We start from the raw sequence: 13,139 nt of genomic DNA, 5'->3' as shown, positions 1-13,139 counted from the left end.
ATTATTTTCCTCATTTACTCTACTTCCTCATTCTGTGGTTTGCATATCTTGGCTATTGTCTGTGTCCCTTTGTTTATATTTAATGCAGAGTCTCTTTATGAACATTTCTCATCCTTCAGTACACTACAATCATTCCATCATCAAAGACTGTCTAAAGAATCACATGTGCATGCACACATGCCAGAAACACAATAAAAGCATTTAAGGCATGATGGAGGTGTTACAATGATATTTCTATGATACAGACATTGAGTGACATTGAAACAAAGAGGTCTGAAGGAACATCTAAAAGGTTCTGAATACCTGACAGTGTCTTAGCTGTGAGTGGTTGTGCCCTTAAGTACACAGAATAAGACAGTAAAATTTTGTCATTCTTATCCCTGCACAGAGACAGAGAGGAATTGCTGAATATATTAATAAAAAGGCATAAAGCAAAAAATTACAAATTATATATAGTTATTTATTAAATGATAACCATTGTGTTCAGTGTAGTATGTGAAATAAACAAATAATAATATAATATAGTTACAAGCACATAAACAGAACCTTTCTCATGTTTGGATGAGAGAATTCCATCCACTTTGAAATTGTGTTTCAACAAATTTCACTGGGATAAATATAAGCACAAGCTTAACTCTTCCATGAAAAACAATGAGATAGAAATGAACGTAACCTCATATTTTCCTTTTCTCTAATGTCTGAACTTACATTCTGGAAGAGTTTGCAAAAGGGATAAAGTATTTGTTGCCATGTATTATTTCCCAGCTAGAGTATATCCTGAAATTTAATGAGAGTTGGGGAAATTTTAAACAGTGCAATATCATATGTATCTGATCAGAAGAAAATTCCACTGAGTTTATTGAAGTTCAGTCTCCAGTAAGTATCAGACTGGAAAATATGAGGCTTCCACTACATTTCTCCCACCCACCCACATCATCACACACCCCTAATTTCTCTTCCTAACTAAAACTTGTTGTCCCACCACATTATTCAGTTAATGATGGTAAAATTGAAACCTCACAGTTCAATACCTCAATAAGCAGCTGCAATAGCGCAGTGGTTTAAACCCTTATGCCGGCTGAACTGCTGATCTGAAGGTTGGGCTGCTGACCTGAAGATTGCTGGTTTGAATCCGTGAAATGGGGTGAACTCTTGTCTGTCAGCCCGAGCTTGCGGGGACATGAGAGAAACTTCCCAGCAGGATGATAACACATCCAATCGTCCCCTGGGCAACGTCTCTGTAGACGACCAATTATTTCACACCAGAAGCAACTTGCAGTGTGTTCTCAAGTCGCTTCTAACACGATTAAAAAATGTCTCAATAGAATTTCATATCATAGGTTATGATTTTCACTCTGTTCATCTCATGTTTTCCTCCAATAAACAATTATTTTGGCCATTTATGTTAAGAAATGCATAAATAAATACCAGAGTGGTTAGTGCTACTATTAACGACCGGAACCCAAGGGGTTTGTGAGTAGATTTTTTTCTCCAGGAGCAGGTCCAGTCATTGTCTTCTTGACCATAGAAAACTCCATCAGGTATGATCATCTGTTCCTCCAACATCTACAAGCACTGACTGATTGTTAGAAGTAAGGAACTGCAAAGCATCGTTTTCATTACAGCTTTAGTATCAATCAATGGAGACATATCTAAATCCTTCATGGACAGTTGACCAGAGTTTATGAAGAAAGAAAGAACACAATACTTAAATTAAAACTGAGCCAAAAGTACTCTTGATTCTAATATGCTAGAATGGTCAGAAAACCACAAAGTGCTTTATATTGAATATTCTTGCTGATTCCAGTGCTTCAGAAGGCAAAGAGGAAAAACACTTGCAAGTTAATGCAGACAGTTCAGGTATTGTCCGGTCAAAGACAGATTAGTCATTTGGGGAGTAAACCACCACAAATGGGTTGAATGTCTTTTTCCTGCTTGTGACGCATTATGAAGAAAACAAGATTGTTCGGGTAAATAAATTCAATAGAACTAAGAAGCGGTGCAAGCCTTATTTGGACAACCACCAATTGCAGCCGCATTAGGGGGGGAAGCCACTCTCTGGTTTCACATTATCCAGTCTATCTTTGAAAAATGGCATCATCCTTCTCATTGCCCACACAATCGGTGGGGGGATGTCTGGAACAGATAGCATGCTTTATGTGTGCCATTTCTACAAATGGTTTAGAATATTGTACAATTGTAATGATTAATCAGACAGAGAGCTATATATGTACAGCAATAGCCTCACTTCTGACTTGTCCCCAGAATTGTAGACATGGGTGGCAATTAGCAAGGATGTGGTGATAAGGAATGGGGCAATTTTGTATTTCTTGAACGTCTGAGAAGGTCTATGGAAGTTAATGAACATAGAAGCATAAAGTGCTGTGTGGGCAGAGACAAATAAAAGGGTAAGCTGGTGAAATATGAAAGTATTGTCCTTCATACACTGTAGTGCTGAACTAGGTCCCTGTTTTTTTAAAATAAAAAAACTAAAGCAATGCCATATCCGTTATGGTTCCCAGCACCTCAGTCAACTCAATATTGCTCTTCTTGTGTTCCTTGTGAAGTTGTTAATTGAAATTTTTCCCTCCGGAGTATCCTTGGTAAGGACTGGGCCGTGCTTTAGGCCTTGGAATGGAGAAATCTTGCTGGGGCTCCAGGTTCTGCAGAGAGAGAAAAAGAATTAAAATAAAATATATATGCAGAGAAAGTCAATCTATTACTTCAGTTGTATGCTTCTTTTTCACATTAGGAATGCCTTTGCTACACTGGGGGGACTTTAAATAATCTGGAAACAGAGATTTGCACAATATGTATAGGGTCAGGCCTGTGGCCAGGATTTTGATTCGGGAGGGGCTGGGATTTTGGTTCGGGGGGGGGGGGGGGCTGAGTCTGGGTGAGAGACAATCTACCCAAGCAAACGTTGGTATCGTTATCCCAATACCCCCATGCATATGGGATATATTGAGCATGGTGATCAGACCATGATATGAATAAACATAACAGTTTGAATAATAAATGTAAGGCCTTCTCGCGGACCACCCTGAGAATTTCGGGGGAGGCTGAAGCCCCTCAGCCCCCCCCCCCCCCCCAGCTACATGCCTGTATAGGGTTTCCTGGATCCAGGCAATGGCTATTGTAACTTTTTTGCACAAAATTCTCTTTTTCTCTATCTGTGTAGAGGACAGGCAATTGCAGATGACTATGGGGATTGTGCAGCCACCCAGATGTTGTTGGAGTCTCAGCAGCTCTAGCCAGCACAGTTAATAATGAGGAATGATAGAAATAGCAGTCCAACAAAATTTAGAGCGTTGTCGAAGGCTTTCATGGCCAGAATCACTGGGTTGCTGTGAGTTTTCCGGGCTGTATGGCCATGCTCCAGAAGCATTCTCTCCTAACGTTTCACCCACATCTATGGCAGGCATCCTCAGAGGTTGTGAGGTATATTGGAAACTAGGCTAGTGAAGTTTATATATCTGTGGAAGGTCCAAGGTAGGAGAAAGAACTCTTGTCTACTGGAGAAAAATGTGACTGTTGCAATTAATCATCTTGATTAGCATTTATTGGCCTTGCAGATTCAAGGCTTAGCTGATTCCTGCCTGGGGGGATCCTTTGTTGGGAGGTGTTAGCTTGCCCTGTTTGTTTCATGGACAGTAAATAAAGTGCAAAACACTGAAAACAGGGGAATTCCAGACATGAAACAATCAGGGCCAGTTAACACCTCCCAAAAAAAGAATTCCCCCAGGCAGGAATCAGAGCCAGGCCTTGAATCTGCAAGGCCATTAAATGCCAGTCAAGGTGATTAATTGCAACATTCACACTTTCCTCCAGCAGACATGAATTCTTTATTCCACCGTGGACCTTCCACAGATACAGTACTTAAACCTCACTAGCCTAGTTTCCAATATATCTCACAACCTCTGAGGATGCCTGCCATAGATGTGGGTGAAACAACAGGAGAGAATGCTTCTGGAACATAGTCACACAGCCCAGAAAACTCACAGCAACCCAAAATCTAGAGCTCCACCTGATTCCCATCCCTGGTCCAGGAACACCCATGTGACCACAAGGCATACTCTCAAATTGTCCTCATTTGACCGGGAAAGCTTCTATTAATGCCCAATTTTTTCTTACTTTTTCCTATTAAACTCTTCTTTTATATATACAAAATAACCAAAGCACCCTATTACACAGACCACGTTTATCAAATGCAACTTCTTATTTGAGCTTTCCGCTAACAACACAGCCTCACGCTTTCTGTAATGAGTAATCTGCTAGCTTTTTCTCCTCCAAAATGTTATTCAAGCGTTCTGAAATTCCCTTCTAGGCCATTTGATTAAAGGGGCTGTATTGTAGCAAACTGTACCAGTATTAAAAATAAAAGCCCATTTATTTACCTCCAGCTGGAAATGAGTAGAATAAGGAACATACGGCTGATTTCTGTTTCCATCTAGAATGAGAGAAGAAAGATGCAGGGGGATTGGGGGAAGAGAGGCAATAGTTTAGTATTTTAAAATTACTAAAATTAAGCAAAGCATTCTCAATTTGGTTTCAGGAAATTACATGTAGAAAAAAAATGTGCTTGATCCTTATACACTGTTTGGCTGGCATTCTGTTCCTTAGTCCCAATACCCAGTCCATCAATTGCTGAAAGTGAGTTAAAACAAAGATAAATCTAATGGCTTCAATGGATCAACTCTACACAGCATTAAACGAGACTTAAGGTTATTATGTGGTTTCATCATCCCTGCTGTGAGACAGTTATGGCCAAATGTGTACAATCGGTCCCCATTACCCCACACTGTGGCATTGACATAAACAATGCTTATCTTCTCACATGAATTAGAGCTTACTCAGATTCAACAGAAGGATGTACATTCAAAGCTACAACCCTCTGGACAATTTCACTGAAAATGAGTCCCAGTGAATACAAAAATATTTCTTTCCAGGTAGACTTCTATAACATTGGAGTACAGAACACATTCCACATAATACAAATAGTTGGCTCTCCCCGTGGACTGATTATTCTGTGTAAATAAGCTCTATGAGTAATCTATGAAGAATGCTTGCCCTGAAAATATTAATCACTCCAGTACCTCTAATTCTAGCTATGATGGAGCTATGGGATTGTTCAATTGTGATATGACCTGGTTACTTATTTTAAAATCAGTCACCTATAAATTTAATTCGTCCTGGTGAAGGGGGCACAAAGTAGGGTAAGAGGAAGAGGGGAAAATGTACACTAATAATAATAATAATAATAATAATAATAATAATAATGAAATAAAACAAGTATAAGTAGATAAAAGGTGTGTAGTAGAGAGATATGTAGTACAAGTTGAAATTGAAAAGTTAAAAACTGATAAGAAATATGCTTAAAGATGTGTTTGATTTTTTAAAATGTTGGATTGTATACAATATGTTATACTCCTTTGTCTAAGATATTGTAAAAAGAGGAAAGAATCTATACTTATACATTTTGATTGATAAATCTATAAATAAAAATTATAAACTTGGATTGATAGTGGCAAAAGATTGTTTGATAAGGAAAGTTTTATAATAAAATTGCCCTGGCATATTACTCTGCCACAACCTCAAATTGATTATTCAGTGAAGGGCTGCATGACTAATCAACAAAGACAAACTTTAATTTTGTGGAACTCTGAGTTAAGGGAACGTGTTTACTTGTGTGTGCCACTTTTGTATTTCTGTGTTTCCACAAGGAATGACAAATAAATATCTTAAATGGCATTTCTTTCCAAGAAGAACTGTAGCTTTGAGGTTCTTTTGAAACTATAAATCAACTAGCAATCAGAAAGCTATAATTTGGGTGCAGCATAAAGATACTTCATTAATTAATCCATTTATCTTCCTGCTACTTGGTTTTGGTTTCCATAATGCTCTAATGTCATCACATAGATGATTGGGCATGTGGCATTATCAGGCAAATGATGAATTGCAAAAATAAGTTTTTAAAAATAAGTGGTTTTGCAGCATCCCCATCTCACTTCACCATAGCTAACAGTGGAGCAGTTTAAGCAGAACCACTATAAGTCTGGCCACCTAGCAATAGCTCAGGGGCAATCTAGTATTTTTTCCTTGTAGTACTTGTTCACGCTCCACAACTCTAAACAGGAGCATGGAACCCTGCCATGTACAAGTGCCTCCAGCTTCTTTTATTCTGTTCAATTCTATCCTTGAAAGACTCCAATTATTTTTCAGCTTGCCAAAGGCAGCCTTCCTGTCACAAAGAAAGTATTAGCCAATCCTACAACTCAGTTAAAGATGGTACTGTGCCTCGTCTCGTCCTACCTTGTGTGTTATCTTCTTGAGCATACGCTTGGTTCTCCACGCCATAGGTTTTTTTCATGTGTTTAGGCTGGCAGAAATTATTTTCTGGTGGGTAGTCACCAGGCTTCTCTGGATCCGTGAGGAAACAGAGTTCAGGAATTGCATAGAGAATCAGGAAAACCCATCCATTCACAAGCAGAGCAATACTGATGACAGGATCGTCCCATTCTGGCCGCTTTTTCAACTCTAAGTTGCCTTTCATCAGCATGCTGATCCAAACCACCCAAATGCATGTGGAGACCAAGGCAGTCAGGAATATGTGCACACCATGCCTCTTCCATCTTTTGTACGACCCACAGAAAACGAACATGGAAACAATTAAGAGGAGAGCCATCAGGAAAAGGACATAGATGATAAGCAGAACAAAGTCTTTACGTCTTTGTTCATCCAGCTCCTTCTTCTCGTTTAGATCCCTTAGTGCTTGAATGTTGATGGCCACATACTGTATGGCTATAATAAGTTGCACAGTGGTCAAGCTGATAGTGATCACCAGCAAAGCCCAGCCTGCAAATGGTTTTCTTCCTCGTACCAGCTTGATGAGGTCAAAGGCATGGGCAAGGAGGCAGGCAAAGCAGAGGGCAAAAAGGACCCCAAAAAGGAAGAAGCGGGTGGGGGCCGTTGTTTCATTGAGCTTGATGATGAAGGCAAAGATGAGACCAAAGATGCCAAGAGTGCCCAGAAGGAAGAGGAACTGGGTGGGGATCAGGCTTCGTTTCGTACTATCTTGGACTTTACAGATACTAAAAAGAAGCACTAGCAAGAGGATGACTGTGGTGACAATACCAGCTGCAGCCAGGGACTCGACGACAATGCCCCAATCCTCATTAGTGTTACAGAGCAAGTAATAATCACTGTTTATGTCGCCACAGCCTGCCGGGGGTGTTGTGTTCGCCATGGAGCCTCAGGCTCTCTAGAGGATGGCTTGTCTTGAAAGGAGACCTGTGGGGAGTAAGGAGACCAACAACAGATCATAAGAATGTATACAATTCATGAAAACTAAAACAAAGTAAGCAAATTCCCAAACCATTGCTTTTCTTTTCTTTTAAGTATTGCTTGCACTCTTCATTAAGGATCAGGCTCAAAGTCTAAATGTGCTCTTAAATACAGTGCTATTGTTATAGATACAAGCAGGCACTGTAGAAAAACTGCAACCTAGTAGAACCCTTTAGCTGCTTGGAATTATACAGTATTTATTGCCCTTTCTGGAAAGAAATGCTTTTGTTTATAATGATCCATATTCTAACAGACTCTCATCTGGAACATTATGAGGTACTGTACCTGGACATGCCACATTTACTACTAGAATAGCATATTTTTGAACTGCTTCCCAGTATTCTCTACACCAGGCAGAGGCAAACTTCAGCCCTCCAGGTGTTTTGGACTTCAACTCCCACAATTCCTAACAGCCAACTGGCTTCCTCCGGTTTTCTCTCTTCACCTATTTTCAGAACCCTTTCACCCCCTTCACTTTCCTATCAATATATTGTTCCACCACTTTCGATGTACTATGTTTCTTTACATAGTGGGAGTTGAGGGCTGAACACCTGGAGGGCTGAATTTTGCCCATACCTGCTCTAGACAGTCTGGCTGCTAACCATGGTGGTTGAAACTCTGAAGACCATTTCAGATTTGTTTTAAATTATTTTCTCTGGATGCTTTTACTAAACTAGGAAACATGCATAGCTTCTGGGAAGGGAGCCTTTCCAGCAGTGGCACCCAACTTACAATGTGTCTCCTCAGAAATATTTGCCTAGCAACAGAAGCCAGACATCCAATGAAAACCCTTTTATTTATCTTGGCCTTTTAACTTCTAAATTTTGTGACATTTGTAGACTTATGATCACTGTACTTCTTTTATCCTATCCTGCTGGTTTTGTGTATATGTGTGTGTTATATTCAGTTTTTTATTCTTCAAGGAGGCATATAAAACTCATAAGAGAAACTGTTCCAATGCTGCAAGAACGAAGGTGTGGAATAATGTATGTTGGCTGCCCTGAGTGCCTGTGGGTGAAAATCAAAATATATGAGGCCAAGATGCCAGATGAGGAAGAGACAACATAAAGTCCTTCCAGTGGCAGGCTAAAACCATTTTATACAAGAAGACTTTTAAAGCAGAATTGTTTGTAAGAAAGGGTCAAGGGTGCCGTATGGGGTCAGAAATTGTTTTAAACAGTTTTTAATTGTTTTAATAATTGTAATATTTAATTTTATTTTAGTATTTATATTATGCAAGTTTTCAAAATATAAAAAAATATTTTAAATATAGTTTTTAAGGCTGTGGGCCACTTTCCATCTCAATCCTGGGAGAAAAGCGGGATGGGAGTGCACTGTGTCACTTCTCTTATCTCCTCCAAACCATGCATTTTACCTACTGCAGACCCCCACTCCCAACATGGCTATTTACTGGCCAGTAAACTGTAGGTGATGATGGGGAAGTGTTGTTACAGCTGAATGCATAACCCAAGGCATCATCCATGGCCTCCCCAGCACCCTTTTGATGTTCTGAAAGTTGAGATCATTGCTGTGCTGGACTGGATGCTTCTCCATTCTTTTCCCTCAACTGACCAATGAATGGGCAACAGGTTGCAGCAGGTAAAAGGATTATTTGGGCAGGAGTGTGGTAGTGAATAAAATCAGTCAAGAATTCCCACTCCACTGCAACCAAATTAATGACTTTAGCAGACTCATATCCATGATTGGACTCATATCACAAAGAGAATGCCAGTCAGTAATGTAATAAATATAAAAGTATCATTACGTTCCGTGCATGTATTTACATTTATAACATTCACAAGCACAAAAATAGCTAGTGAGACATTCAGCTCTTCCTATTTCTGAGTGTCAAGGTGCCATGACCAAAACCCTGTTGGCAAACTACATTGGCAATCACTACTTTTCCAGAGTCGCACAAAAGTGGCAAGAGAATACAGACTTTGAATGGCCTATTGAACAGGCATAACTTCCTTCAAAGCTGTGTTGCCCAAAGCCATTTTCCTCATTCTGCCACCATTTGTGTCAGCATGTTCAGCTAATGAGATAGACAAATACGAAATATTTGTATGGCAGGATTACAGTCCACATAAAACAATCCTTGATCTAAAATCTTTCTCAGTTCAAGTCCAGCTGAAGTTAAAAAAAAAATTAGATGGAGGAGTAGGGCCTTTCACATTAACCGTCTGCAGTGATCACCTGCACAGTGAGCTTAACAGACACACAGGTCAGTCACCCACTGGCAATCTTTTCGACTAAGATAAGATATAGTTCTGTTATAATTATATTCATTCCAAAGTCACATGGATTTGAAATGATTTCTATAATTTTGGACATGTAAGTTATATGAAATTCTGTGTTCTCTTTTATGCTTTGCCCTTTTTTCTCAAAATGCTGAAGTCAAGACAGCCACTCTTTACTACTGTCTTGCAGTGGTTCATGGAAAACCAATACAAAGGCAGAAATCCTGTTGATGTATGATCCTGGCCTCACTATGCAGGTGTAGATGGTGCTGACAGGATGAAAAGTGCTGCTGTCACAGTAGCAGTGGAAGAAGTAAAGCACTGGAGAAAGAGGCCATTTGGTGTTAACAGATTTTCTCTTATCATCACTGTGCAACCTCAAAAAAAACCACCAACAGAATTGTATTTGTTTGTTGTTTGTATGGCATTGAATATTACCAACTTGGAAGCCGCTCTGAGCCCCCTTCGGGGTGAGACGAGCAGGGTAAAATATAGTAAATAAATAAATAAATTCTGACAATTTTCACTTTCATTTAAGTAACTCGTAGGCTGCTCGTTTGTTTTGGGGTTTTTTTTGGTAGTCCGTGAGGTCCTATCATATAAAGGTGGTCCCCAGGCCTGCTGCAGTTGCCTAGACCTCCTGTAAGGAATACATGGTGCCTTAGATACCTCCTATTTTATCTTCATGACAGCCAAATGGCATAGTTGTAGGCAAATGCTATAACTGGCTCAAGATCATCCAGTGATCTCAGTGAGATGTGAGTAATAATAATATATAATAATAACTTTATTTTTATACCCCGCCTCCATCTCCCCCCAGGGATTCGGGGCGGCTAACATGGGGCCAAGCACAGATAATCACAATAAAATAGTATAAAATACATACATAAACATGCATCATCAACAAGAAATTTAAACCGAATAAAACACCAATTTAAACAATAATGTAGCGATTAAATAAAAATCACCATATAAAAGCTACAGCAATTAAATAATAAGAGAACTGGGCAAAAGTGTAAGGAGTGTATAATTATAAACCTGATGAGGTAGATAATAAAGTACTGCAGTATTTAATGGGAGATTCAGAGGTGAAATACATGATGAGATTATTACCAACTGAAGAAGCAGAGAAAAATACGTTGGGCACTGTGATTATCCATTGGGGGGGGGGGGGCTGTCATTGTAATAAATTATTGAAAGGCACAGCTTCACAGTTCCTGCCTTAATTTTGTACTGATCAATACACAATACTGCCTCCAGTCTACAGCCAATATCTTATCAAACATCAACTGTACTGTGTGAATGTGGGGAAGAGATTTGATGCAGAATTTCCAATAATCAAAGTACAAGACTGCATTGCCCTGCTCCTCGTTGCCTATTGATTCGTCTTATTACTGGGGTGAGTTCATAGAATCATTTCAATGGAAGAATGTGGGTGGAAGTAATTTATCTGATATGACCACTCTGACATCACTTCTCCATAAACTCTTGCCACGTCAATAGAGACAAGACGGCAGTATCTTGCAACTTCACTCACTCAACCTTTTTTCAAAGATTGCTGAATCATGGAAGATGGTATGTAGGCCTATGATGAACTGATCTAATATTGTGTTGTCGAAGACTTTCATGGCCGGGATCACAGGGTTGTTGTATGTTTTCCAGGCTGTATGACCATATTCCAGAAGTATTCTCTCCTGACATTTCGCCCACATCTATGGCAGGCATCCTCAGAGGTTGTGAGGTTGTGAACTGATCTAATACTTTTTATATGTTTCTTTCATTAAAGTGAAAGCCAAGAGCAATATCAACAAATAGCTAGAAGAGTGAAAAGCCTGTTTTTGATGCTTAAACCCTGCCTTGCTAAGCCATAGTTTAGGAGACAGAAGTCACCTTAGGACTACCAATTATCCATCATTGCTTGGACATAATAGGAATTAAATAATTTTGTCTACTGCTAACTTGAGGCCCCATGAGCTCAAGTTGGACTCGAATTATGTCATATGTAGATCAGACCATTGAAAAGTTAGTGTTGGCCAATCAAAGTCCCATTGAGCTCCATAACTCTGTTTTAAATATGATTAATTCTGAATCCAAGTCATTTTTATTTTCTGCTGCTGTCAACATTGCATCAATTTTGTCCATCTACTATGCTGTGACATTTATGCCTTCAGGATACTGAAAACTGATCATAGTTCTTGAATGCTGAATATAGTGTTTCTCCAATGAGAATTTTTCTATGGACTGTTTTTGCATCTGTCTAGCTGAACAACAGCCATTTCGACATTCAAGAATAACAATAAACTTCACCATTATTAAAGAAGGAAAAGGAAAATGCATTTTATATACAAGGTTGCAGCCCTAAACGTACTTCCAAGTAAATATGTATAGTGTTGACTTATTCTGTCTAGATTGCCCTCTCTAATTTGGTACATATATCTTAAATCCACAGGGTTCCAAAAGCAGAAGGTCAAATGGTCAACTTTCTGGATCTGGTTGTTTGACCTGTAGCTGCCAGAACATGTGCCTTTAAGCTATTTGTATTTTTGTGTGTTTTTTAAAGTATGAAATTCATGAAGTCACCGTAAGTCTTTAAACCACCTGCCACAATTACTTGATAAATAACTGTACTTCAAATATTGATATAATAAGTTTCACTGAAGCCACTGGAGCACACACAAAAAAAAATTAAAATGGCACTAAATCAGCCTAAAGTCAGGTACTCCATTTCAAACTTGTCCAAAATGAAAATGCAAAACAAATTTACGGGGAAGAGGCAATAGCATGCCTCATACAGCACTGTGTGTATATATAAACAAGGAACTTGGAGATTACAATTCAACACTTTTCATACCCCAGGAAGTAGCCACAAAACGGAGGCATGCTGGTGCCTTGCAAAGATTAAAAACTTGATAAGGGATTGCCACTCTTCATGCCAACCAACAAACAAGGAATGCAAATCACATGCATTGACCATATTTTGTTCAGCTGCGCATATTGTATGTGACTTGCTAGAATTGTTGCTACTGAGTGCCTACAAGTCATCTCTGTCTGGCAAGCCTTAAGGCAATCCTATGATGGCGTTTTCTTGGCATGATTTGTTCAATAGTGGTTTACCATCGCTTGCTTCTGAGGCTGAGAGGGTGTGAATTGTCAGTCATACAATGGTTTACAGAACCAAGTGGGATATCCTAGTTCAACATGCAAACCACTAAAATACACTGGTTCTCAGCTAGTTATATATTTCACTATTGATTTTCTTTGGACCTGTTAATCATTATATTCCTTCTATCCTTATACTAAATTAATGATTATGTCTTGTTGTAGAAATGTTCATTGATTATCCATTTCTAACCCTGGCAAGTGAGAACCTATCTAGTTATGAAGTCAATACATTCTGTTTGCTGATTTCCTACAAAGAAGAGATGAAATGGGGAAGATTTAAAGCACACTGTAATGAAATAGAAAGGAAGAGAGGAACATTTTCCCTGGCCGTGCACACATTTTCCCAGACATGCGCACAGCAACAAGGGAAACAATGGCTTATCTCCATCTGCC

At 39.2% G+C, this 13,139-nt stretch overlaps 1 protein-coding gene across 2 annotated transcripts in view; it reads right to left on the bottom strand.

The window, feature by feature from the left end:
- Positions 1-439: 439 nt before the first annotated feature.
- Positions 440-13,139, bottom strand: part of LOC100562681 (retinoic acid-induced protein 3) — a 30,664-nt gene continuing 17,964 nt past the window's right edge. For both annotated transcript variants that reach the window (XM_008110782.3, XM_008110781.3), the window contains exons 2-4: positions 6,313-7,290; positions 4,398-4,450; positions 440-2,663 (exon numbers count right to left, since the gene is read on the bottom strand). In XM_008110782.3, coding sequence (XP_008108989.2) covers positions 2,571-2,663; positions 4,398-4,450; positions 6,313-7,246 — 1,080 coding nt within the window. In that variant the 5' untranslated portion in view covers positions 7,247-7,290 and the 3' untranslated portion in view covers positions 440-2,570. The remainder of the gene's footprint in view (positions 2,664-4,397; positions 4,451-6,312; positions 7,291-13,139) is intronic.

Source organism: Anolis carolinensis, chromosome 5 (genome assembly GCF_035594765.1).
Source record: "Anolis carolinensis isolate JA03-04 chromosome 5, rAnoCar3.1.pri, whole genome shotgun sequence".
NCBI classification, from domain to species: Eukaryota; Metazoa; Chordata; class Lepidosauria; order Squamata; family Dactyloidae; genus Anolis; species Anolis carolinensis.
The sequence above is the reverse complement of the archived record's forward strand: the minus strand, read 5'-3'. Positions and strand labels throughout refer to the sequence as shown.